This window comes from Phyllostomus hastatus, unplaced genomic scaffold (assembly GCF_019186645.2).
Source record: "Phyllostomus hastatus isolate PE091 unplaced genomic scaffold, TTU_PhHast_1.1 phas_scaffold_78, whole genome shotgun sequence".
Lineage (NCBI taxonomy): Eukaryota > Metazoa > Chordata > Mammalia > Chiroptera > Phyllostomidae > Phyllostomus > Phyllostomus hastatus.
In genome coordinates, this window is record NW_025334041.1 from 15794194 (window position 1) to 15820629 (window position 26436).

Here is a 26436-nt window from a genome sequence, read left to right on the forward strand (position 1 = left end):
TAGAGTTTATACACAAATGTTCAGAGCAGCATTATCATAATAGCTGAATGCTAGAAACCACCGAAATGTCTGTAAAGCCCTGGACAAACAAACTGTGGTATACCTAAGCAACGGAATATTATTCAGCCATAAAAAAGAAAGTACTGATTCCTGCTACAACAGGGATGGACCTTGAAGACATTATGCCAAGAGAAAGAAGCTAATTACAGAAGACCACACATTATATGGGTCTATTTGTAGGAAATATCCAGAATAGGCAAATCAATAGAGACAGAGAGTAAGTTTGGTTGCTTAGGAATTTCAGTTCCAAAATTGACTGTGGTAATAGCTCCCTAATGCTGTGAATATACTAAAATCACTGAACTGTTCACTTGGAATGACTAAATTATATGTATGTCAAGTATACCTTAGCAATGATGTTACCAAGAAAGAAAAAAAAAGAGAACAATCTATCAAGAGGTCAACACTAGCATTTGGACTTTTGTCCATCTGTCCATCTGTAAGGAAATCAGCCATGCCGTTGTAGTTTCCCAGCAGTTCACACTTGACCTTTGAGCGTGCCAAGTTATCTCACAGGACGGTCTAATGTGACAAGAACACTTTTCTTAGTTAACCTTCTTTTTGACTGAGGACATGTTCAATCACATCTACATTGGGAACATCTTCAAAACTTCTCCCAAGATTTGAGTTTCCCTTTTGAAGGGTTTCCCAGATTGATCTCACGAGTAAGTTTTGGGAAGGTCTTCCTTTGCTGGCACTATCCACTGTATGACTGGCGGCCTAGCGTGACTGGTTGTGAAGGGAAATCTCAAGAGATTTGGGTTCTTGTCGTTACTGCTTGGGGGTTCTCACACATAAGAGATAACCAAGGTCTGTGCTCATTTACATATCCAAATAATAAAACCCACACTCTAATAATTAATCAACCTCTGTGCGCATGCAGGGATTTTGATTACTGCTCCATCTGGGTCTGAATTCCTTCCTCTCTTGGCAAGTGTCTCAGAGAAATGCCGGGTCTGTCACAACCGTCCAGGACTTCAGGTTAATTTTCCCTCGTTGGCTTATGAATTTTCACTGGGTTTGAGCTCGTATTTCATAAACTTCCTGTTTTAACCACTAACATATATCCCTAGGTAAAAACAGGATTTAAACATTTTTATACTTTAAAAATTTAAACATAAATGAAGAACGCAATAAATCAAGCCTAGAATTTTCATTATTGTTGTCTAATGGGACTGCTCCTTGTGGCAGGATTAGGAACTGCGTGCAGTAAGAAGTCAAAGTAATTTTGAGAAGTGGGTGGAGGGGATTGGGTGTGTGTGTGTGTGAGAATTGAAACAAGCCCCAGCAAAGTAACATTTCTGAAGGTCACTGGTGTTCAGGCCTCAGGGAGAAATCCCTCTGGAGCAGGGGCTGGAGAACAGTTTCTATAAAGGGCCAGAGAGAGCAAATATTTTAGGTTTTGTGTGCCACACACATCTCTGCCTATTCTCCTCTTTGTCGCTGACAACCCCTTAAAACCATTGTTAGATCCTCGTAAGTTATATAAATGTCTAATCACAATGTTGTGCACCTGAAACTAATATAACATGCTATGTCAACTATAATTAAAAATTCAAAAAAATTTTTTTTCAGGAAAATAAATCATCCCTGGCCAGTGTGGCTCAGTTGTTTGGAGAATCATCCCATAAACTGAAAAGAAAGGTCGCCAGTTTAATTCTCGGTCAGGGCACATGCCTGGGTTGTGGGTTTGGTCCCTGGATGGGGCGCTGATGAGAGGCAACCGATCAATGTTCCTTTCTCACATCAATGTCCCTCTCCTTCTCCCTCCCTTCCATTCTCTCTACAAAAATCAATACGCATGGCCTTGAGTGAGGATAGATACACAAACAAATAAATACAAAGAAATCAAAGATCAACCACAACAGCAAACCATTCTCAGCTCACAGGCTTTACCGAGACAGGCTGTTTGCCACTTGCCACTCTAGAGGGTCACCCCAGGTTGTGGTGTTAGCGTCATCTCCTCTCAGAGCAGTAGCTGCTGATCCCCATGGATTTCCCAATAATGCCAAGCTACAATTTTTCCCATCAGCCTTTACGCATAACTGTGCTTCGTCTCCTTGGGCTTTCAAGGGAAAAAAAGAAAAAGAAAAAAGCATGAGACTGGCCAACATGGATTATAAGGTTCTGGCAAGTTCACAGGTGACAACAGCTTTTAACTTGTTAAATGTGTACTTAACCAAATATCTCAGTTACAGTAATGCTCCCCAAGGTAGCTCGGAGGTGATGCTGTGGCACTCAGTCCCCCTTGCACGTGACATATGCCCTGAAGCATTCATAGTTTAAGAACCAGAAATCCACCTGTTTCAGGGACTGGTCTGACTTTCTCTGATAAGGCAGTTATCTGGCAAAAATCCGCTCTGCTGATGGAAGAGGTAAGAATGTCCGCCTATAAAACTGGCTTTTATGTTGTACTCTGGGACATCGCTCTATAGGCTTAGATTTCCCAGGGAGAGTGAATTATCCTCAACTGGGGTGTTCATAATCTACGAAAGACAAGACTGCTGAACGACTCAGTGGGTTTTATCACTGCTGCTAGGTTAATTTTTGGTTAATCTCCTACCTGGGAAAATTAAATGGACAGCCAGTGCTCCCTCATGATCTGAAGGATCCAAACAACAGCCGTGTTAACCAGAGGGGTGGGGAAAGCAAACAATCGCTTTGTTATTTCTGTGAAAGACATGAAGCCAGAGGTCGTGACTTCTAGACTGCAGCAGGCAGCTATGAGCTCTTGAACTTCAATTTCAATGAGAAGCAAGAGCGAGGTGTGAAGAGCAGCATAAAACACAGAAGTGTGGCTACTTTCTTAAGTGAGTAGTTCTTAACACATTTTCCAGCCCATGTCTGCCAGGAACAGGACTCTGGGCCCTGACGCTGTATCACAGCAAGAATCAAGGGTGCGGGCAGGAATCTCAAGGGAGAGAGCTCCTCTTGCCCCCTCTTCTCATTGGCTGAGAACTGCTGGCTTGGAGGTGAGAGACCAATTATACGAACACAGACTGAAATAAAATGTGTTTTCCCAGTACACACACCATGGCTTAATTGTATAGGACATAGGGTGACTCAAAACATTGTTTCACCCAGCAGAGTTGTAATTTTAAAGCAAGAAGAGCCCCTAGTGATCATCCAGCTGATTCTCCTTTATGAGCCCAAAGAGTTTATGACGTGTCCAAGGTCACATAGCTTAGTGGCAGAATAGGGACTAGAACCTGGGTCTCCAGACTCCCAGCATAAAGTTCATTATAAAGTCATTATACTTTATAGTATAAAGTCATTATACTATAAATGACTAGTATAAAATCATTAGACTGCAGGTTAATCTGCTCTGTTTGATGGTGACGGCTTGTAACCCCAGCCTCTGTTGACCTGTCTGACCATCAACCACAAGAGGGTAGCGAGAGAATATGATTGACTCATAACAGCCTATGGTCACTAGAGAAAACAATTTAAAGATACAGCTCAGAGGACATGCCCTGCTGATCTGTGGTTAGGAAGTCTGTCCTTGCTCATGAAGGAAAGTAGCATTGGTTATTGAGATACCCAGCCCTAAGCCGAGATCTATAGTTCCATAAAATGAATTACTTAACTTATAAAATTATAAAAAGAAATCACTCAATTTACACAAAGTTTTCTATCTCCTGGCTTTCAGGAAAAGAAAATGTAATATTTTAAGTGTGCCAAAATGCGCATTTCTTAGCTGAATGAATTAATGTATCAAAAAAGACAATCATCTACAGATTAACTGTAAATTCAGTTTTCCATATGTCAGGTTTGCATAAAAATCAAATACACTGGGAATTTCAAAGTTCTTTCAAAAGTTTATTCAAAATCCAGCCAAAGCCCTGGCTGGTGTGGCTCAGTGGATGGAGTGCCAGCCTGTGAACCAAAGGGTCTCCAGTTCGATTCCCAGTCAGGGCACATGCCTGGGTTTCGGGCCAGATACTCAGGGGGTTGTGTGAGAGGCAACCACACATTAGTGTTTCTCTTCCTCTCCTTCTCCCTTCTATACTCTCTCTAAAAATAAATAAATCTTTTAAAAACTACAGCCATAACGTTTCCTGGGATGAAAGAGTCCTAATTTTTTCAAGTCATAAAAGATCACTCTTACTGTAAAGGACTGATATGTAAATTACATTAAAAACACTTGAAAATGATTTTTTGGCGAGTGTTCACATCATTTCTCTGATAAACATGGGGATACACTTCTCCCAGAAGAGAAATGCCCGTGAAAGCCAGAATCTCTGTGAGGAGAGAGAGGCAGCAATGTCCCGCCATAACCAAGATGACTCTCCGAAATTGAGATTATCATCTGGAGTTCTTATTACTAAGAAATATGTCTGGGGATTTAGGAAGTGTCTCTTACTTTTGTTGGAACTGTTCTCAAGAGTGAGTATAGCTACTTTGAAAATGCCATTTGTCTTGAATCATAAAAACCTAAGCAAGTGTCCCTAGTGAGCAGATAGTCTGAGTGCCTGAATGAACACCATCACTATCTATTGCCATCAAAACCCAAACCTGGAAAAGCAGCATCTTTGGTTTAGAATAAGGACTTGCTTCTGTGGCAGAACACAGTTTTTATGAGAAAGGAGCTACAGTAGGACCCTTTTTAAAAAGATGTTTGCAAAAACTTCCTCACAAGGCCACTTGGAGAGACATTTCCTGAGATAGGGCGTCTAAGATGGGCAATTCAGACAGTGAACAGCTCTCTGAATGTGATGAATTCCATTCTCTGGGCCTCGTCCTATGGTTTTGTCAGGATAAAGAGACAGCAAGGGGGTGTTGAGACTAATAAATAATAGTCCCACTAGTTGGAGTAAAAAAAAAACAGAAGGGAAAAAAACTTTTCAATGGGCACCTAAAAGCCTTACTGCATGCCCTGCTGTTTCAAATTAAAAGCTTCTAGAAGAGACTTGTGAGCTCCAACAGCTCTGGCTGAGAGTGCAGCTGAAAGGATCAGGTGCGGGGCAAGGTGGAGGGAGGTGTTACTTAGCAACCTGGGCAGGAGGGGGATGCTCCAGTTGGTCCAACCCGGTTTCTGCTGAAAGCTGCACAGCTGGCAAGACTTTCAAGAGAAGGAAGGAAAGGAAAGTCCTGAATAGAAATGAGTTCATTGTCTTGCTGCTTCATACACTTAACATAACCAATACATCCTTCTAAGATAAAAGCTAACTTCAATTAGAATTAAAAAAAAAAAGATTAATGTTGCAAGAGCCCAGGTACCACTGAACAGAAAAAAAAGGAGCTGAAAAAGAAAATCATAGCAGATGACTACCCTTTTGAGATATAGAAATAAAATATACATATTATATATTTCAATACATCCATATTTAAATATTATAAGGTACCATCAAAAAAAATTTCTGCTCCTATTTATATTCATTTGCCTTAAAAAAAAGAAAACAATTTTGCTTTTTTGAAAAATAAAATCTAAGGTTCTCCACCTGTGACCCTACCTGGCATTTCCTTTCAGAGGGTGTCAAACAAGATCAGCACAATGCCTGAGAGTGTGTGCGCACTGTTGGAAGACCCTGCCTGTTACCCTTAAAACAAAGTTTGGCTGAACTGAGGAATAGAAGGGTTGTTGGAGGTCTTTTCTGCAATTAAATTCTATTTTCAATTTAGAAATTGGAAGAGCCTAGAATGCCAACTTCTATTCAATGAAGGCATAAATTAACTTGAAAATAAAAATATTCTTACCCACAGGGACAGGAGAGAATTCCATAACTCCAGAGCTTACTTAAGACCATGAGCTTCCAGCTCAAGAGAACACACTCTATTGCAGCAAGAGATTGAATTTAACATGGTTTTCTCTGAAATCCCGCCTAATGCCTCATTCAGATAGATCTCTAATCAACTGCAGTATTGTCGTATGGCATCAAGGCCAAAAGCAGCAACATAATATTTAATAAATGGAAAGCTTGCTAACTAAGAAACTTCCTCATATTAATTTTAGTACAACTTTCAGGACACTTAGTCATTGTAAAATAAATGTCTGTAGAATACTCTTTCCCTTTCATTTTATTATTTCCATAAAAATAGAGATTTGTGTCATATGGCTAATACTTACATTAGTAAGATTTAGGGAATACTACTTAAAGACTATTACTAAAAATAATTATATAAAAATAAATATAGAATAAAGTATAAAATGTCTTTAAAAATATTTGTATGCTCATAAACATACACGCATTTCCCATTCAAAATACATCTTGCAGTTAGGTTACTCCAGTGAAAATTAAAGTTAAAAAATGACTTCACTAATGTTTGGGGGGATCTGAAAGATTAAAGAGATACAATTTTATGAAGATGCTTCACAGATCAGCAACTTCTCTAATATGTAAGCCAGTAAATTTGCTTTAGAAAAAGTATGTGTTGATAAATCTTCCCAGATATGTTTTCTGTCGATTACTGCCATAAGATATATTTTGTTTAAAATTAGGATTGTCTGGAGTTTGGTGGATTTAATTATTTGTAATTACCCAGCTGTTGTCAGCCTGTGGCCATTTTACGACAGCGGCATCTACTATGTGGGTCAGGTTCAACTGTATATCTTCTCAAACACAGATTTAATGTGCTATTGACGAAACCATTACTAGAACCAAATTAAAGTCGGGACTGATGTATTGGTCCACAGGGAGCTGTCAGACATGAAAGGAGTAATTAGTATTCATTACTTCATACTCCACAACATTCCAATTATTAATGAACTTCAACTTTTGGACTATGCTATATCTATCACAAGCATCTTCTCAGACACTCATTATTAGGAAGATTAAACTAACATTAGTTCTTTAAAACCCCCCAAACAAACAGAACTCAGATAAACAAAAACACTATGAATAACCAGAAAGTTTCTGAGGGATGTGCCTTCTCTTAGGAGGATGCAAGTGTTACTCCACCTGCATCTGAGGCACACGATGTAATAAAGACGTTCTGGGTGAATGCTCTGGCTTCAATCCCCAGGGTTTGCTCCCCTCTCTTCTTGTTTTCACTACTGTTTTGTCTTTACAATACAAAGGGAAACATAGGAAAAAATCAAGCAAAACATTCATTATTGAAGATCACAACAGAAGGCCTATTAGAAAATTTACAGACTCAGGTTTGTTTGGCCTGTGATGGAGGTAAAATCAAAAATTTCTGTCCTTGTCCCATTAACACTGCAAATGGGTTTCTATTTCTATTACTACACAGGGCGTATCAATATTTGCCTGCTCACTTTCTTTTCCAGTGTTTTTCCTAGTTTTTATTTGTTGCATTGAAAGAAAGATAATACCTATTTCTACCAATCTCTTTATTTTTCCATATCCCCTTCTAGTGTGCATATGTGTGAATATTTTATAAAGTTTCTTTCTCTCCTTTTAAAGAGTTACATGAAGGAACAAGAGAGCATTTGCTTTGTTTAAACATATTTCTTGTCAGGTGAAAACACGATCACTAAAATACCAAACTTTACTCCAAAGAACTTTTAAAGCTTTTATAAACAAAACTATTTGCAATATTTTGAGTGTCTCGTTAATTTTTTCCATTCAAAAATAAGAGGTGGAAAAAAAAACAGGATGTAGGAATAGTTCCCCCTGGAAAACAGTGGCCAATGGCATTAAACTCAGAAATCTTCTATATCATACAAAACAGCAGAAGGGTGAAAGCCCCTAGCACAGTTCTCTGCAAGACTCTGTAACTCTCTGTTGAACACTACTGGTGAGCGCAGAAATTTACACCAGCACTTTGAAGAACAATTTGGCATCATCTGTTAGAGCTGATTGTGCGCATATGCCACAACCCCACACTGCTACTCGACAATATGAACTCTGAAGAAGTTCTATGTATATGCACCTGTAGATGTGCGTAGGAATACTCGGTACAGTAATGTTCGTAGCAGCATGGCTTCTAACGGCAAAAAGTCTGAAAATAGCCTAACTGTCCTTCAATGAAACCATTAAATAAATTGAGGAATAGCCACGCTCTTGAAGAGTGATGAAATACAGTGGTGAAAATGAAAGAACAAGTGCTAAAAGCAAGAATATAGTAAGGCTTAAAACATAATATTGAGTCAAAATTTCAAGTCCCTTTAAACGATATTCATTATAATGACATTTTTATAAAGCCCCCAATCAAAGAAAAAGAAACAACCTATTATTTTTGGAAAATGCAAGTGTATCCTGAAATTATTTTAAGTCAAATAATGGAGTGATAACAAAACTTAGGACATTGACCACCTTTGGGAGAGGAGGAGGCATGGGGGAGGAGGGCAGCACAAAGGTGCCTTGAAGAATATCGGGAATCTTTCAGTTCCTAATTTGAATGATGGGCCCATGTCTAATTTAATATTACGCTTCCTAAGTCTTCCATCAGAGAGGTGAGGCATTTTACAATCTTCACAGAAGAGCTTTGATTCGATTCCTTGTTAGCAGGCAATAGGAAATTCTTAAAGCGTCTTTGCACAGGGGATTGAAGACAGGCACGATACTGGAACAGACTGTTTTCACCACTGTCCGGGCTGGACAGGAGTGGGCAGAGGGAGGGGCAAAAAGACTACTCCAGTCGGCGTGAAGGGAGGGAGGGCCTGAGCCGCAATGGGAGGTAGGGATCTGAAAACCACACACGGGTCCCGAGACACTGATGGGAAAATAAACAAGGTCTGGGGGGGAAAACGGAATGAAAGAGAAGGAAAGGTTAGTCTGGTCAAGTAATATCCATAGGGTTTCTACAGAAAGATGGTCTTGCCTATTTATTTGGAAAAGCTATTTAAGAAATTAGGTTTCCCCATATTAAATTCGCAGAATCACAGGGCATCCAAGAAGACTAACTAAGCTCCTTCAGTCCCATTTTTCTCATCTGCAACGGGAGCGCGCCCTCTGTCCTAGCGTCTCTGTAGATAACCTGATCCACCACGATGGCTTGACCACCGCTCTGCAGGTGCTCCCTACCTACCGTTCAGCTGAGATGTCCTTCACAAGCTCATAGGTCAAGTGGCTTCTGAGGTGTTAAAGCAGCACCTCGATCTTTGATTGTCTAATAAGTGAAATCATTCTCTTTCTCTACACGTACTCGTAGTCCTATTCCTACATCACATCTCTCCAGAAATCATACCTTCATTTAATCTGGCAGACAACCGGAAATTACCCTGAACCCTTCTTCTTCCCTACCAACAAAAATATCCAATTACTGACTATGAACTGATGACATTTACTCCTTGAGAATTCCTTGGTTTACTCTCTTCAGTACCTATAGTGACTGCCTTAGCTTAGGCTCACATCATGTCTCAACCAAATTACTGTAATTGTTTGCTAATTAGACTCTGGCTCGAGGTCCATGTCCCTACACCACCGACAGCACAAGCTTCCAGAAACAAATTGATCACATTGCTCCCGGCATGTTTAAGAGTGTTCATAAGCCTCCCCACAGATTTATGTTCATGATTCTCAAGTGAAAAAATGAGACCCCTCATCTGTTATCCAGGAAGGTGTGCCCCTTCGGTCAAAACCCATTGCTGCTGTCATCTCATGTTACTGAGGGCAAAGGGCCCTTGAGTGTGCGTGGGAAAAAAAATAACAACCTACAGGAAAAGGCCAACCTATGGGTCACATGTGGATGCCCGAGGACCTCTGTGTTCTGGGCCCCCGACAACCTCTGTGGCCTCGTCTCTCCCAGTCCACCCATCTCTCCACACTCCCCTCTTTGCCTGCCCAACACAAGACTCTTTGGATCTTATTGCAGTTCCCTAAAACTGTTGGGCTGTTCCCCGTGTTTTGCTATTTGGTATTGATTCTCTTGTACTAGGGTTCTCTCCTCCCATTTGTCTATCTGACAAATGCCCAACTCACCTCCCGAGGCTCACTTGAAAGGTCAATGCAATCATATGCAATTTTTTTCCCATAATGCCTTTCCAAGTCTCCACTATAGAAATAACAACTCCCTGTCATGCCTATTTCTATCATCTCGCCAATGGCACTGTATTCCTGTTATTGGTTATAGGTCTGTCTTTCCCTTAGGGAAATGCAGTTTCTTCTAGAGCAGGATCTGTACCCCATCATGCTTTGAATCTGCAGCCTCCTAGTGCTGCGTACAGCCCCCAGCACCTAGCAGTGCTCCGAGAGGCTTGTTCAGTGTCTGGTGGAGGTGTAAGGCTTCGCCAGCACTCGGGCTCTCTGGGCAAAGACATCTGCTACAATCATCTGCGTGGGACAGGGAAGCACTGAAGACACAGTTCTGAAATTCACCCTCATACAAGTGGCCATTCCCACACATTAGTGTTTAGGAGCTAGGAGTTAAGGTAATAACTGTGCACAGTAAACAGCGTTTTTAATATTCTTACGTATCATTTTAAATTCTCTTGATCTTTTAAAAATGCTGGAATGATATGATTGGCTCAGTAAAGCCTAACAGATTATACATATATATAGAGAGAGAAGGCAGGGCGGAGAGAAAGAGAGAGAGAGACAGAAATTGTCACCAAATTTGTTACACCTAAAATTGTGCTATTGAAAGTCCAAGTTAAAGCTAGAGACTGTATTTCACTAACAAAAAATTTTTGGTCTTCATAATGGAGTCAGAACCTTAATAACAAGGATTTCACTTTAGTGACATTCAAGATATTACACTGTGTTTTTAACATCAGACACAGCTGCAATTATATTTATGTTAGAGTTACAGTTTGTCAAGTGGCTTATTAGATTGTTCTAAATGTATGTCTGGGTAAACTCCGGTTTATTAAACAATTATAAGTTGTCAGTCACTGTAAATGGATTTACTTGGTGAGTTGTATAATATATACTATACTCATTGGTTAGAGACTTTAAAAAATAGAAGTTAGTCACCTTTAAGTAGGCCTATTTCCACTTCAAATTGACAGGAATAATCTAGTGATGAAAAGGGAGACAGATATCTCTGAGGCAGAGAGGGGTGTCAAAGAAGAAGGGGGTGGGGAAGTTCTGAAATTACACGTCTGGAAAGAAAAAAGAGAGAGTGAAGAAAGCCCAGAGAGATAAGCCTGGTGACTGTGGGTCTCTGGAGGGAAGAGGCACAAAGAGCCCTTGGGATGTGGCCCTCCCCGCCCCCGCCCCCCCGGGGCCATGCTGCCTTGAATTGAGACGTAATTGCTGCCTCTGACCTTTTACACATTTAGAGAAAATGACACACTGACTCCTTGGAAATGGCTCCACTGCCTCTGAGAAAGTGTCCTAGAGCGTGGGGTGTCCCAGGGGGAAACGGCAGCCGTTTAGAACGCCCTGTGGGGGTATTCCAACTTTTAGGTAGTCCACCGCTACTGATGGGTGAGGGGAGGTTTTAGGGGTCCACTAACAAATTCATTTTTTAATTGTTATATTTTGAGTGTATTAGAAAAAATAGAGCCGGCACAGCAAACACATAATCTTGAGGATGGTATTACTTGCAGTGAGGCTAAGGTTTAAAAAAAAAATAGTGAGTGGATTTAAAATTGTCTAAAGAAAAGTCTTAAGTAAATAGGATACAAGCGATATGCATGCAATTCAGGCAAACACACTAAAAAGGTGTTTCTCAGAGTGCCGGAGTTAGAGAAACATTGGGATACATCTGTAAAGGAGCAACTGCTCTCAGGTTTGTGGGAATGCAATTCTTTGTCCATAAGTTGGAAACTGGGTAACATGAACCGAAACCCAGCAAACAAACAGTTGGAAAGTCTGGATCACGTTGAGGTTGCTTGGGATTTGGAATGAGGCTCCATGGAATGACCGTGCCTGGTGAAGAGGCTGAGAAAGGCAAGCTGAAGATCAAACTCATATGTAACATAAAGTCTATGTTAAAAATTCAGGAATACTTACTTTCCTTTTTTAATTGTGTTCCTGCCAAGCAGTGGATCAAGGACGGGATCTATTGTTTCCTCGAGGTTTTCAATTAAGATGACATCTCCGAAGGCTAGGGCAGTTTCGATGGCATTCAAAAACCTTAAAATTCAGTTGGAATGGAGATAATAAAATTAAGCACTGGAAAGAATGTTCAAAATAGCCCTGGCTGGAGTAGCTCAGTGGATTGAGCTCGGGCTGCGAACCAAAGTGTCACAGGTTTGCACATGCCCAGTCAGGGCACATGCCTGGGTTGCAGGCCACGGCCCCCAGCAACCACACATTGATGTTTCTCTCTCTCTCTCTCCCTCTCTTCCTTCTTCAAAAATAAATAAATAAAATCTTTTTTAAAATGTTCAAAATTATTATTATTTTTAAAGATTTTATTTATTTATTTTTAGAGGGGGAAGGGAGGGGGGAGAGAGAGAGAGAGAGACATCAATGTGCAGTTGCTGTGGGCCATGGCCTGCAACCCAGGCATGTGCCCTGACTGGGAATCGAACCTGTGATACCTGGTTCATGGCCTGCGCTCAATCCACTGAGCTACACCAGCCAGGGCAAAATTATTCAAATATATTAAATTATATTTAATATTTCTGTCCCATTTTAAATGGGACATACTAACTCAGAGAAAACTATTTTATAAAGTAGTATTCTTTCTTAACTAGATTATATAGAAATTGAAGATTAGATTTTGAGATAAATTTCAGTTATTTTTTCCAAGTGAAATTCAATAGTTTGAACTGATAAACCTATGTGGACATTAGTTACATTTGAAAATAATCATATTGGAAATAAATGAAACTGTCTAGACATCACTAAGTGTAAATTCTTTACATAGATCCTTTCTTGATAAAAATTTCAAATCACATTAAATACCTTGTGGTTTTATCCAACTTTCATTTTTTTTAAACCTTTAGGTTCAGTCACATAAAGTGGTGAACTATCATTTTACTTCATTCCCACTCTTCAAAAATAGCCCGTCTCCTTCAAAAATAATTTTCTCCAAGTATTTAGATGAGCAAGGAACCCATTTATCTGCAACACTGAAGATATTCCTTATTTCATCTTATGTGTGAAAAGGTGATGGAGAGGCAAAATGAAATATTAGTAAGTCTAAAACTATTTCCTCAACATTAACTGAACACCAGCTACATATAAGACATCTCTCCACTTATCGGGTGGTATTATCAGACCCAATGACAGAAAATCTCAGAGTAGATTTAGTTCTCAAAAGTGACGTGTAATACTTGACCTAGAAATTAAGTTCTCTTCAAGTGTTTGGTATTGGGACTTGGAAACGTGTTGGAGTCCTACTGTAGGCAAAGCACCTATTTAGGAATCTGAATGCAAATAACATTAAGCCTACAGATGCAGGTGACAGTTCATGTGATGGGCCAAATGCTCTTGAGAAGGATTACAGTATATCATATTTCCATTTTCAGCCTTAGGATATCAACGTATTTTTCCTCTCAAATGCAGTATTTGTTCTCACCTTCAATCTAATTTCCTCTTCAGATAGGATACTGCCCAACATAAATGCTTTTCCACTTCATGGGAAACAGGACCAGGCAGATAACAATCAATGCCAAACTGCCCCATTTTCGAAGTGGCAGTGAGGTCTAACAAACGTCAGGCCTGGAGTCATACCCATTTTGCAGCAGCTAACCAGACAGCCAGTCCTCAGACTTCACATACCCTTTCTGGCCCACGTGTGTGACTTTCAGGTCAGTTCCGTACTTGTTCTTGATCCACTTAATTCCCTGTTGCTGGGGATCTATCAGCAGGGGCCAGCGCTCACAGTGGGTTAAGATTGTGGCATTCTCGGTTGACATTCTGTCACTGGGCAGTCCTTCGTTATTCCAGGTGGCGACTGTAGCATCATCCGTTAACATGGCGATCAAGTCCAGGCCTTCCGTCATTGGGATTGAAACCTTTAAAATCAGAGTTCAATGCAATACACAATTAGTGTGGCAGAGCAAAAGACTCAGAACGACAGACCGGGGAAGACATCCAAGCCAAGAGAAGACATGCAAATGTTCTTAGGCTCTCAGAAACCAAATAGAACTCTCATGATGAAATACAATGCAATCTAATAAACCCACTATTTACTTCTTAGGATTCTGTCAATGGCAGCATTCAACACCTGGTGCATTACTGCATCTATCTGACTTCAAGTACATCTATAGCTACTCCAACAAAGCAAGAGTAAATTTAGACACCAAAAGAATGGTGGACACCAGAAATGCATTTGCCTGGTGGAGTCATTGCCCCACATAAGCAATATGAAAACGCAGCATCTTGCTCAGGCCTTTCATCTTTTACTGTGGGCCGACACCACACAGGAAGGACTTGCCCTTCTGGGACGGACTAATAGAATATAATCAGCCCACTGGAATGCCATCAGTTTGCTGGTTGTGTCCAGGAACTTAGATGACCGTCTCTCCTCTGCCTACATTGTGACTGTGCAAAGTGGGGAGCTGGGGCCTTTAAATGAGAGGAAGAGAGCAAAAGAGAAACCTATTTCAGAGAATAAGTGTCCTTCCTTATAAAAACGGACCAACTGCACCAAAAATAAATAAGATCATGGAAATCAATTTATTCATTGGATCGTCAATCACCTAACATTTCTTGAGCTCCTCCTACACCTAAAACACTGTCCAGAGACACCCAAACGAGCGAGGTGAAAGGGAGTGAGCCCCAAGGCTTGATAGAAACGTGCCTCCATAAGAGATTACAGGAAGAGCCCCACCTAGGGTAGGCAGGGCGGCCACAGCGGCAGTGGGGGGTTGACGTGTTGGTTGGGCACAGAGCTTCAGTAAACGAAATTCTGGAAAAACTTCCACAGTAAAAGCTGCAACGCCATTTGGTATCAGTATAGGAAAAGTGGCACACTATTCCTCCTGTTCCTGACTACACGGTTATCTGAGAAATAAACTCCATCTCCCAGGGAGTTGAACAAGAAGCCTTGGTATCTGACGCGATACAGTTTCCTTAAAGACACAAGCCAATTGGGATCTTTTTGAATGAGCATCCTCCTATTAGCCGAGGACATGTGGCTTTAATTTCTTACCTTCTACTTAAAAAACCACTTGAAACAACTGGAAGCTTGAATTCACTTTAATTCCTAAAGCTAAAAGGAGTAGCAGAAGGTACACATGTAGGTCTTGTTTTGTAATTCAATAACTTGTATTGTTTGAGCACCTACTGTTTGCAGAGTGGAGTGCAGAGAATCAAAGAGAACACCAGCCTTCCCCCTTTTATATGGTCAGTTTAATCTAGTAGAGGAAATAAAGCAGGTGACTCACATTAAAGAATATCCTAAATACCGTGAAATACTTTGAGATTTACATTCTCAGAAACAAATTTTAGGATATGTTATTCATAGTGTTATGTTCACATAGGTAGTTGTATGACAACATAAATTTTTTTCATCAAAATATTTGCTTGATAGTTACAATACAAGCATCACTTTACAGTGTTTTTCCTAGGTTTAGGCCGAGGAAAATAAACCCTCATCCATATGTACCTTCTTTTTAGTCCACTCCTCTTTTGAGAATCCCTTGAAGAAGCCCACGGAAAGGAAAATGAGTTCGGAAACCTGCGCAAAGAGGGAGCCCTTTGGGTAAAAAGCCAGCCTCGCGGGGTCAGCATGGCTCCAACGGTACAAGTGTCAACCTGTTGTCAGCCCAGGTGCTACTACGAGATGCTGCTGCGAAAACAGGAAGGAGGCTCCCCGTTCTGGACAAGAAACTTCCACTACAAAGAAAAGAGATGGCTGGAAGCACCTGCGTGAGCTAAGCCGAACTCATCCTCACACCAAATGCAGATCAGAGTCTTCTGAAAACTGACCAAGTGGCACATTCCAAAGGAAAATTGGGAACCCCTGAAGTAAGCCTCCCTGTTTCTCCTATTGTTTTGTTAATGAAACAACAACATTTATAATGTGTTAAGTGTTTACAAAATATAGTCACATACATTCATTGTTTTAATTGTCTCATTTAACCCAAGCAGTTCTACACAGTGAGTATCTCTTTTATTTATTTATTTATTTTTGAACATGGACATCGAGGCTCAGAAGGGCTAATGCCGATAATAACTCCGTGTTTTGGATCTGTCTATAAACTGCTAGGTCTGATTACTGAGTAGAGTAGCAATGTCACTGTGAACTTGGCCATATCTCCTTCTGTTCCACAGACAACAACTTTGGGTTGAAACAATTGCAGATAATTTTATTTGGACCCTCAAGACCACATATGCCATGAATTATGGGACACCTTCAACAATGAGCTTTCCCTAAAACATTGATTTTTATTTAAATTGCAAAAATTCCACTGACATGTTCATGTCATAGAAACAATAATTGTCCCTCAGTACTGGCAGGGGATTTGTTCCAGGACGCACCCCCACCCGCCCTCACTGATACCCAAACCTGATGCTCAAGTCCTTCATATAAAATGACGTAGAACAATGCATACAATCAGCCTTCCACATCCTCAGATTCCCAGCCATGGTTTGAAAGCACTATTCTCGATCACAGTTGATTGAATCCGTGGATGAAAAACCTGAGGACACAGAGAGCTGACTGCATACTTACTTCTAAAAAGCCACATATATGTGGACCCATGTCGTTCAAGGTGCAGATTGAGGCAGAATCACCAATGGAGAACACTAATCCGCAGAGAGAGTTGGGATATCTTAGGGGCCGGATGTTTGCACGAAGAACCTGCTTTAATCAACTGAGATAGCACCGTGTTACGCGGAACACAGTGGCCTGGAGTCAGAGGTCTGATGTCCTTTCCCAGGTGGCCTCAGTCACGTCACTCACACTCCCTGTGTCTTGCTTTTCTCTACAAGGAGGATCTCAGACTAGATGATTTCAAATCTTCCAAGTCTATGATTTCACTCCATTTACAGATTTGAATTTTCAAATTTAGGATGAGCTGTTTTTACACTTATGCTCAAAATGCTACACTTTCAATATGAAAGTAGCCATAAAAATACTTTAACAAACAACTCCTGATATTAGTAAGAAAACAACAAGAATCATAGAATATAATAACATAACCATCCAAATTTGATTTCAGTTATCAGTGTTGTTACCACCTACAACTACATCTCTATATAATTAATTTTTATATTTCCCATCTTCCTGTTCAGCCATCATTAAAATAAGAAAAACTACAAAACACAAGGAACATCTCCTTCGCACCAGAATTTCCAGGCAGTGGTTGTTCCAGAGGCACAAAGAGCCTGGTGTACAGACTGCTTTCACGGCTGGAATTTCAACGTGATGCGCCTTAAGGCTGACAAGGTAGGGAACTGGGATTACCTTGCGCTGGAGAAAGGGAAGCCACTTGCAGTCTACCAGTTCCTGACGGTACTGCTTCGTAAAGGACCCAACATAAGACACAAAGGCTGCCGCTAGGAGAACGTCTCCACAGAGTGTCTTCTCTTGAGCTTCAAAGGATTTAATAGATTGACCCCAGCGAATTTTCTCCGACTGGAAGATAGAATTACTCAGTTGTAATTGCAGTGTGAGTGAGGACTTCACAAACCCTTAATGTAGTTGCTTTAGTACACATTTAAGTCTACGCCCAGTCTTTAGAAGGAACAGGATGGAACTAGGTTGGCAGGACCGTTACAATCTCATCTGTTTGGAACCCATCATTCCGAAGCAGCTCTCACACTCTCTCCGGCTAGATGCTCTAACTCTTTCCTTGTGGTTGAGGTCCTTCTTGAAAGTCTGATGACAGTCACTCTCTTGTCCCTCTGGGAGTGGAGGATCAAGAGCTGTGGCCAAGACTGAATGTTATTAGGATTTTTAATGGCAGCTTGGCTGCTTCCCACATCCCTTGCTTTCAGCGATGGTGCTAGCCTGCCCTTGGCAAACTTTTTTTTTTAACATACTGGCTATGGGCTTATTATAGAAAAAGGAAAATGACCAATACCACACATGTTAATTAATTAAAACATAAGGCTTAAAGTGCCACCTAATCTGAAATCTATCAATTAAAGAATAGTGCTGGTAGTTTCAAAACTCAGGTTATTTTTCTAACAAAATCACTTGATCCGTGGCGGAACCTATAACATATGTAAAAACATGGAAATCAGAAAGACTTCACCAGCTTTGAAGACAATACATTTAAAGAATGCTGCTGAAGTCCTTATATCCAGTTGGATGGCCATTTAAAATTTGATTTTCAGGTTAACTATGTGGAGCCCTTAATATTGGATTTGAATAAAACTGCAATAAATATCTATGGATTAATTAAACTGCAAGATACTAATTCATTTTGTTTCAATGCATGCTAAAAATGAATATCTTCTAAGCACATGCAAATTAACAGGACCCAGAGAAAAATCAGCAATGTGATAGTACGAGCAAAGACAATCCCTGCAGAATTCGGTTTTCCTCAAGAAGGAAGAGAGACAGGACACAGGAGACAAAAGTGACACGCATCAGAACAGACGAGAGCGCCAGGTGCCTGCACGCCATCATAACGCCCACGACACCGAGGCCATGAAACGAGAGGGTGAGGACGGCTCTCAGAGCTGTGTTACCGTGGTCTCCCTCCTTCGCCGAACACAGAGCACCCACCCCCAGTTCGCTGCCCCAGTCCAGCACTAAGGAACCTCAGCTCTCTACCCTCTTCAGGGAATCCATTAATTTCCTTCCTCGGCTACAGGCCATATATCCATTCATTTTGAAAAGGAATCTCTCATTTGCCTTCCTTCCATCTTTGTTGTCTCTTTGGTTAGTAAATGTTAAGCAATAAAGTGCACCCACCTCATTCTCCAAAACAGCTTTGAAACCTGGAGATTTACTAAACATAGACTTATTGGCTCCTGAACTCGTCGATAATTTCACCATACCACCCACGCAACATAAATCATTACTGACACCGGCTAACAAGGGTTTAAGGGTTGGAACATGTCCTGTAATAAATTTCTAGACAGTTAAAAATCACTATAATTTTATTCTAATGCATTATAGATTGCCTGTAATGTCATTCTGGCTGGGTGACCCATTTCTAATTTTGAACAGCTGTTCAGCTCAGGAGTTAGTTAATGATTAAATATAAATTGTCTGATTTATTAGTCTGAATGGTTGAGCTTCCAGGTCAATGCTATATAGACAAAATCATCAGTCTTAATGCTTTTCAGAAGTTAACTGTCTCCTGTTCTCGTCAGAAAGAATTTATTCTCAAAGGAAAAGGTCTGACATCTTTAATTAATCCACACATATATATATATACACACACACGTGTGTGTGTACATATATTATTATATATATTTTTGCTAGTTAACACTAGTCGACCTATTTCCCACCCATCTAAATCTTCCTGAGTAAGTAAGCCTTCGGGAGACATTGCTGTGTGTTAGAGACACAGGGTGAAGCCCGTTTTTCCCTTCATAGCACTTTCAGACATTCTGTGGCGGCTTCAGGAAAACAGCCTAATTAAATGACACTTTTTCTGTTCCTCAGACACTTTGCAAGTGGTGAACGCTTCCGGCTGCTTAAATCTCACCACTGTAAATGGGAACAGTTGTAAACTCCAGCAGAAGTGGTGGAATTTCTCAACTCCCAGAGAAAAATGAATCTTTGAAAGGCCCCGGACTTTTTTTTTAAGCATTGGAGACTCCCAAAGCTCACCCATTCCTTCATTCAACAAATATTTATTGATGCCTACGATGTGCCAGGGACTATTCTGTATGCTGGGGCTCAAGCTGTGTGGAAAAGAGATGGTGGTCCCATTCCTGAGCACCTCATATACGTGCGGGGTGAGTGTGTATATGCCATGTGTATGCCATGTGTATATGCCATGATCAGTAGATCAATGCTATCAAAACACAGTAAAGCAGAGTAAGAGCCATGGAGCGTGGGGCGGGGGGCGGGATAGGGAGCAGGGGACATGCTCTTTCAGGAAGGGAGAGCAGAGAAAACCAAGTGACACGGAGAACTTTGAGCAGAGACCTGAAGGAAGCCAGGGAGCCAGCAATGTCATTATCAGGGGGGAAGGTAAGCCACGTGGAGGAAAAAGGCAAAGGTAGCAAGAGCAAGGCCAGGGAACGTGGGGCAAGAGGGAAGGTGGCAGGTGTGAGGACGAGAGGATTCCAGGAGCCAGCTCGCGTGGGGCCTTGCAGGCCAGGAGAGCCTTTGGGCTGTATGCAGAGTTAGATGGTTAGTTACTGGAGATTTCTAGGACAGCAGTGACGTGAATGAACCTCATTTTTTAAAATGCCACTCCGCTGCAGTGAAGGGAGTGGACTTTGGGAGTAACGGTGGAGGCGAGGGTGGTAGTACAGGGCAGAGGTGCTGGCGGCCTGGACCAGCATGGAGAGGTGAAGATGATGGGGATGCTAGGATTCCGAGTGGCTCTGAAGGCAGAGCAATACAATTAATATGCCGCGGACTGGGGATGGGTGGTGCGAGGGCAAAAAGTCAAGGGTCATTCCGAAGCCTTTGGCCCTCACGACTGGAAGAACAGACTTGCAGTTATTGAGGTAGAATGGAGAGGATGGATTTTGCAGAATGGACTACGAAAGAGAATGGGTTTAAATTTGTGTGTTTTTTGTTTTAAGTTAGATTTTTTAAAACTGCAGTATATTTATAAGAAGTTAGGCTATCTCCCAGCTCAACCAACCCTAACACAGTTCTCCCTTCTCTTTTGCTAACAGAACTCTGATTTTGAATAGGGTGGTAATGTGTCCAGCCCCATGAGATGGACCGCTATTGGCTAGGCCAATCATGATAACCCTGTTTGCCTCTTTCCCAGCCTTCTTTGCAGTCACATATGGTCACTCTAGCTCTGGCTGGGGAAACGGAAGTGGCAGTCCTCTAAACACGTTCCTAGGAAAACTTCAGTTTTTCTTATAAAAGGACAACAATCCAGCTGACATGAATCATTCTCTCTCCTGCCTGATCTGCAGGTCAAACAGCCATCCATGACCGCGACACAAAATGCGTGAGGGTGAACAGCCACCCGCCAACTCGCGAGAAGCAGAAGGTACAGAGAGATTAGGTGTCCAATCACCAATTGTCGGGCCTACCTGGAGTTTTTTGTAATATGTAAAAAATAAACTCCCATTTGCTTAAGCCACTGTAAACCAACTTTTCTATCCTTGTCAGCTAAATGCATTTCTAACAGTGCAGGTATGTATTTTGTGGTAGCACTTACATAAAAATAATAGTTTCACTAAGGTGTAATTCAGACGTCATGAAATTCACCCTTCACAGTGCACAGCTGAGTATAGTCACAGACTCGTGCAGTCATCCCAACTGGCTAATTTCAGAGAGTTTTGCTCACACGAAAGAGGAACTGTACCTGTGTAGCGTGCACTCCCACACTTTGGGCTCTCTGTCCAGCCTGGCGCGTCCACCTCCTACCTCTATAGCACATCTGGGAAAGCCACTGAGTTCATAGCTATACCCCCCAAAATACATAGGGTCTGTCACTTCTTAGTTTGGGTAAGTTAGTACTCCAGTGTGAATTGACGATTAAATACTCTCCTTTATTGTTGATTCCATGTCTATTTACTTACCATTGACAGCAAATAAAGATAAAATTAAAAAAAAACAAACTGGAATTGGGAAGAAAAGGCTAACTTGCCTCAAGTTCCTTGACGAGTTTGTTGGCTAGTTCAATGGTTTTGTTTGTTTGGTTCACCTCCTCTTGGCACCGAGCTTTCTCAGCTGTCGCTTTTTCAAATGACGCTGTGAGTCTGCTCAGATTTCGATCCAGGTCCTGAGGAAGAGTCAAATTAACTTGAGCCATTTTAAAATAAGACAGAAATGAGAACTTCTGATAACTTCTAATATCCAATAAGATATCATTGTCATCTTAAAACATCTATTACCTCGCAGTAAATGAACCAAACCTCCATCCGTCCTCTGACCTTTGCCCCGTTGGCACACGCATTGGCGAAGAAGGAATGCCACCAGAGGCTGCCGGCTTGCCGTGTGGCCTTCTTGCCTTTCTTTTGCATGGGGCAGAGTCAGTGACAGGGTGAGTGGACGTGCCCTGCACTGCCCCCTCTCTCTTGGGCCTAAGCCTTAAACGATAAATGTCATCCACTGGTCCTCCACCTCTTGACTATTTGCTCGTTTCCCATTTGGTCTGTATCATGGGCAATGAGGAGACAGGCTAATGACTGAATCCCTTCAGGCCTTGGCAACCTGACCCAGGCTGGCCAGCCAGAATGTCTCTTCTAGCAACTTGGGGTTGAAACTCAGAGGTGTGTTACTGTCATTAGCGTCAAAAGAACCAGAGAGAGGAGCACATTTTGGAGGGCTCTACTTGGAGGGACCTTCTTCCACCAGGGGTACGGGAAAGCAGAAGGAAGAACTCTGAAGAAACAGAAGGGATGGAGAGGAAGAGAGACAAAGAGTCACGAGACCCCTGAGAGACACCACAGGACATTCAGAGCAGCCTCCCATTTCCTGGAGTCATCCTGGTTTCCTTCTGGACCTAAAGGATTTCTAAGTGGGTTTTTGGTCATGACAGCCCAACAGCCTTGAGTAAGATATCCGATTCTTGGGAGACACCTTACTACAGCATCTTGGTACCTGCAGGTTTTAGCAACCCTACATATGATTTATACTATTGCCTTTGTAAATACGTGCACCGTTCCAAGAGACTTTAGTAAGCAAACTTGTAGAATACACCCTATTCATAATTTAGAAACTGCCTATATTTGTCCATGATTCAGTGATTACATCATTACTTAATTAATTTTGTTAAAGCAGCTCTTTAAAACTCTTTAAAAATATTTTAGGTTATTAAAGGTACGTGTGGTTTTTTAATAAAACACAGAAGCACATGTAAGCTCTGGTATCAGACACCTGCGATCATATCTGGACTCTGCGACCAGCTGAACAGCAGCGTCAGGTGAGCTCTCTGTGCCTCAGTTTCATCATCTGAAAAGTGGAACTAATACCATTACTCAACTCACAGGGCTGGCCTAAATATACATGGAATAAGGTGTGAAATGACATGTCAACTCATTTCCTAAAGCTGGGAAGGGGAGCTGGGTATTCAGAGACCAGTCTTTTGTTTCTCGGACGGCTCGTGTTCTGGACTATCTTTCCCAAGAGATTTGCGTAGCAAATTGGCTTGGAAGATAGAGACTGTGTTTCTCTTGAGGCAGAAGACAGATATGCTCCTGACCAGAGTAATAAAGATATGCTCCCCCCCTCCCGGGGCAAAGGTTGGGCAGGCTTACTTACAGCCCTCTGTATCTTGGGGGTTTTCTAAGTTTGGGATTTCTCAGCTGTGACACAGCCCACTGTGTACAACATCATCTGGTCCACGGTGCCTCACTCCCGTGGGAACGGGGGGGCAAAGGGAGTGACGCAAACATGGAGCTCACGCTGCGTGCTGCGCTGTGAGTAATAAAAGTCCTTGGTCTCTGACTCACGAGTCTCATGTCTTCTGCTAGGAGGGAAGGACTCAGTGCTAGGACCCCAGCTGACCAGACACCCTGACCCAGTCGTTCTCAAACTTGATTATGCATCAGAACCGCATGGAGGGCTTGATAAAACCCCCATTTCTGAGCTCCCTGTCCAGGTCTGGGGTGGGGTCAAGAGTCTGCATTTCTAACCAGTCCCCGGTGACACTGATGCTGGTCTAGGGAACACACTTGGAGAACTGCTGCCCTAAAGAGACTGACTTTGAACTTTCTCTGTGGCGCTCCTTAGGCCCCGTTTGTGAGACATGCTGGCCCTTCTTGTGCTCTGACTTGGCAGTTTTTGTTTTCTCTCAGCCTGTCAGATGAGGCCATCCTCTCGTCTGAAACTAGAGGGAAAGACTTGAAAGGACTAATATGTAGAGACTGACACTGGCAGAAACGAATTTCCACCCCAGCACCAATGCTGCTACAAGACACATCTCTGCTGTTCTAGGCAAGAAGGCGGCAGGAGGCATTTCCCTTCTGGAGGAGAGAGGAGAAGTGAGAGGAGATCAGGGCCGAGCTGGCAAAAATTAGAATGTGGACTCCAACCTTGATCTGACTGTGTGAAGAGACAGAAACGATGCAGAGGAACCTTGTCTTTGGCAGGACCAGCCATGGTGTCTCCACGGAGAACTGAATGAACCTTGATGGGAACTGAGATCGGTGCACTAAGTACTACTCTCTGGAAATCCATTCTTGGCAGTGGGACCGAGGGAACCCGTTCTTTGCACAGCCATCTCGGTGATTACTCTGTTATCTTCTCTCCATGTCTGCAAACTCAGTTCTAAAGCTTACTGACATGTGAACCTCTGCTTAGGCTGCGGGTCTTTGGAAACAGGTGACATGGGCAATTCTTTTCAGCCAGTGGCAGGCTACGTCCACAGGACCACCCAGTCTGCAATCACGGCCGTTCTGGACTGTCGGGTCTCACGGGGCTGTCTCCAGCACCCTCATCACTATTTCTATGAACACTAAGTTGTTCTGGTATTTATATAAAGCCATCAACAATAGATGGAGACTTTTTAAAATTTATTGGTTTGAGAAAAAGGAAGAAGGAAAAGAGAGGGAGCAGAGAGAGGGAAGAGGGAGAGAAGGGGAGAGAAAAGGAGGGGAAGAGAGAGGGAGAGAGGTTTGTTGTTTCACTTAGTTATGCGTTCAGTGGTTGATTCTTATATGTGCTCTGACTGGGGATTGAACCCTTGGAACATCGGGATGGCACTCGAACCAACTGAGCTAGCCTGCCAGGGTGAGACATTTTTCTAAAGGTTTTAGTCAAACTGACAGTGGGAGATTTTACAAATGAATAAAGATTACTTTTGTAAAATTAATGTTTACCCCATATTTGTTTAAAGTAACTGAAAAAGTATATAAATGAAGACGTTAATGAAAGATCCAGTTCCTTGCCATTTTTGGTAGGGATTCTGTTTGGCCCCGTCTGAAGGTGGGATCCTAGGGAGGCGGGGGCAAGGCAGGCAGGGGTACCACCTCTTGGGAACTTCTTCAAGGGTTATCATTGGCATTCACCTCAAGCTTTTTCCTGAGAGCTTCGAGTTTTTCAGTAGCTGCAGCCAATTCTGAGTTTGCTTGGGCTAATGCTTGGCGTTTGGGCTCCACATCACAGTAGACCTGAAAATCCACATGGGACTTAATTCACGAGGTAATGAACAGGCAAGGAGGACAAGTAACCCTTCAATCCTACATCTGCTGGAAGCTTTACAGTTAAAATCTCTAATTCACCTAGCAATTGGTTGTTTATTTCTTAGCCATGGTACTAACTACCTAATGACAGAGCAAAACTCCACATAACCTTCCAAGCGCTCTCTCCATGTCCACTATTTACTCATTTATTCTGGACATCAGAGTCACAAGTACTCTATATGCATTAAGTGCTGTATGCGCCAGACACCATTAAGATACTGAAATTAGTTTGTCAGAAAATTTGGAGATAAGCCTCGCATCACTAGAAATTGCAGTGTGTAAGAACTGTAGCTAAAATTGGGAGCAAGTCTTGACTTTAAGGCAGAAAATAAGTGTGGAGGAATTCTCTGGACCCAGAAAGGGGGAGATATTCTCACACATTATTAACCACACTTTTACTTTCTTTCTCAAGTTCCTGCTGACCTTAAGTGTGTGTTTTTTGAATGGGTCACTTGAGAATTTAGGTGGATCAATTTTTTCTCCTGTTGGGGAAAGAGAAAGGAAATTAAATTTTATTTCCTATTTTATAGCAAAACAACAAAGAATGCAGGCAGTCTAACTCCATGCTCCTATTTGCACTCGCGATGCAAGGAGAGCAGAGGGGTCAGGCACTTCCTGGTGGAGAGAGGCCACACATCAATGTACGTCAGTGGCAACCTGCCCCGACTCCCTCTATACGGACTCCCATGTGCAGAACCATGTTGGCTATACTCGGCACTTCCTCAGCAATTCTGCTTTTGAATATAACACAAAACCTTCCAAGATAAAAATGGGACAGGTTTTCAGAGCTAGGGACCATGCATTTGCCCATTTTACACCCAGTACTCAGCAAAGTACTGGGGACACAGTTGACAGACAAACAGTATTTGATAAATGAATGACTAAATGCAGTGATCAGCCTACCTCTACACCACCCCAAGTACAAACACTAGATCAGGCCCTACATAGGCAAAAATCTACTTGTCATTAAAATACGAAAACAAACAAAAATGGCTAGTTCCTCATCTCCCTAAGTCTACAACAGAGGGTGTGAATTTTTGCTTTGAGGGAAGGGATGAAGTTTTATGAAACATGAATCCAGAAGTGCAGTTGTTCCAAATCAAAATAAAATTAGTATTTTAATACAAATAAATAGAAGTAATGTATGTATCAAGTTTTCCTCTAATCAACTGCTGTTTTCCTCAAATTAACTGCTGCCATTTGATCTAAAGTAGCTATTCATTCTACCCTAACAAAAGATAGTTTTTAACAGTTCAAGTATCATCCTACATAGAATTCTCTTTAATCAGACATATTCATGTCTCATTCTTAGAACCTTATCTTATTTGATTATTACCAAATTACATTTTTTTGCTGGCCTAGAAATTAAGATATTCATGGGCTTTTGTGAATTCCACCTCTA

At 41.8% G+C, this 26436-nt stretch overlaps 1 protein-coding gene across 2 annotated transcripts in view; it reads right to left on the minus strand.

Annotated features, from left to right (window-relative positions):
• Positions 1-26436, minus strand: part of DNAH11 (dynein axonemal heavy chain 11) — a 254392-nt gene that overhangs the window by 48821 nt on the left and 179135 nt on the right. For both annotated transcript variants that reach the window (XM_045827575.1, XM_045827574.1), the window contains 5 exons: positions 24861-24962; positions 21497-21631; positions 17215-17385; positions 13581-13816; positions 11862-11984 (listed from right to left, as the gene is read on the minus strand). In XM_045827575.1, the coding sequence (XP_045683531.1) occupies positions 11862-11984; positions 13581-13816; positions 17215-17385; positions 21497-21631; positions 24861-24962 (767 nt within the window). The remainder of the gene's footprint in view (positions 1-11861; positions 11985-13580; positions 13817-17214; positions 17386-21496; positions 21632-24860; positions 24963-26436) is intronic.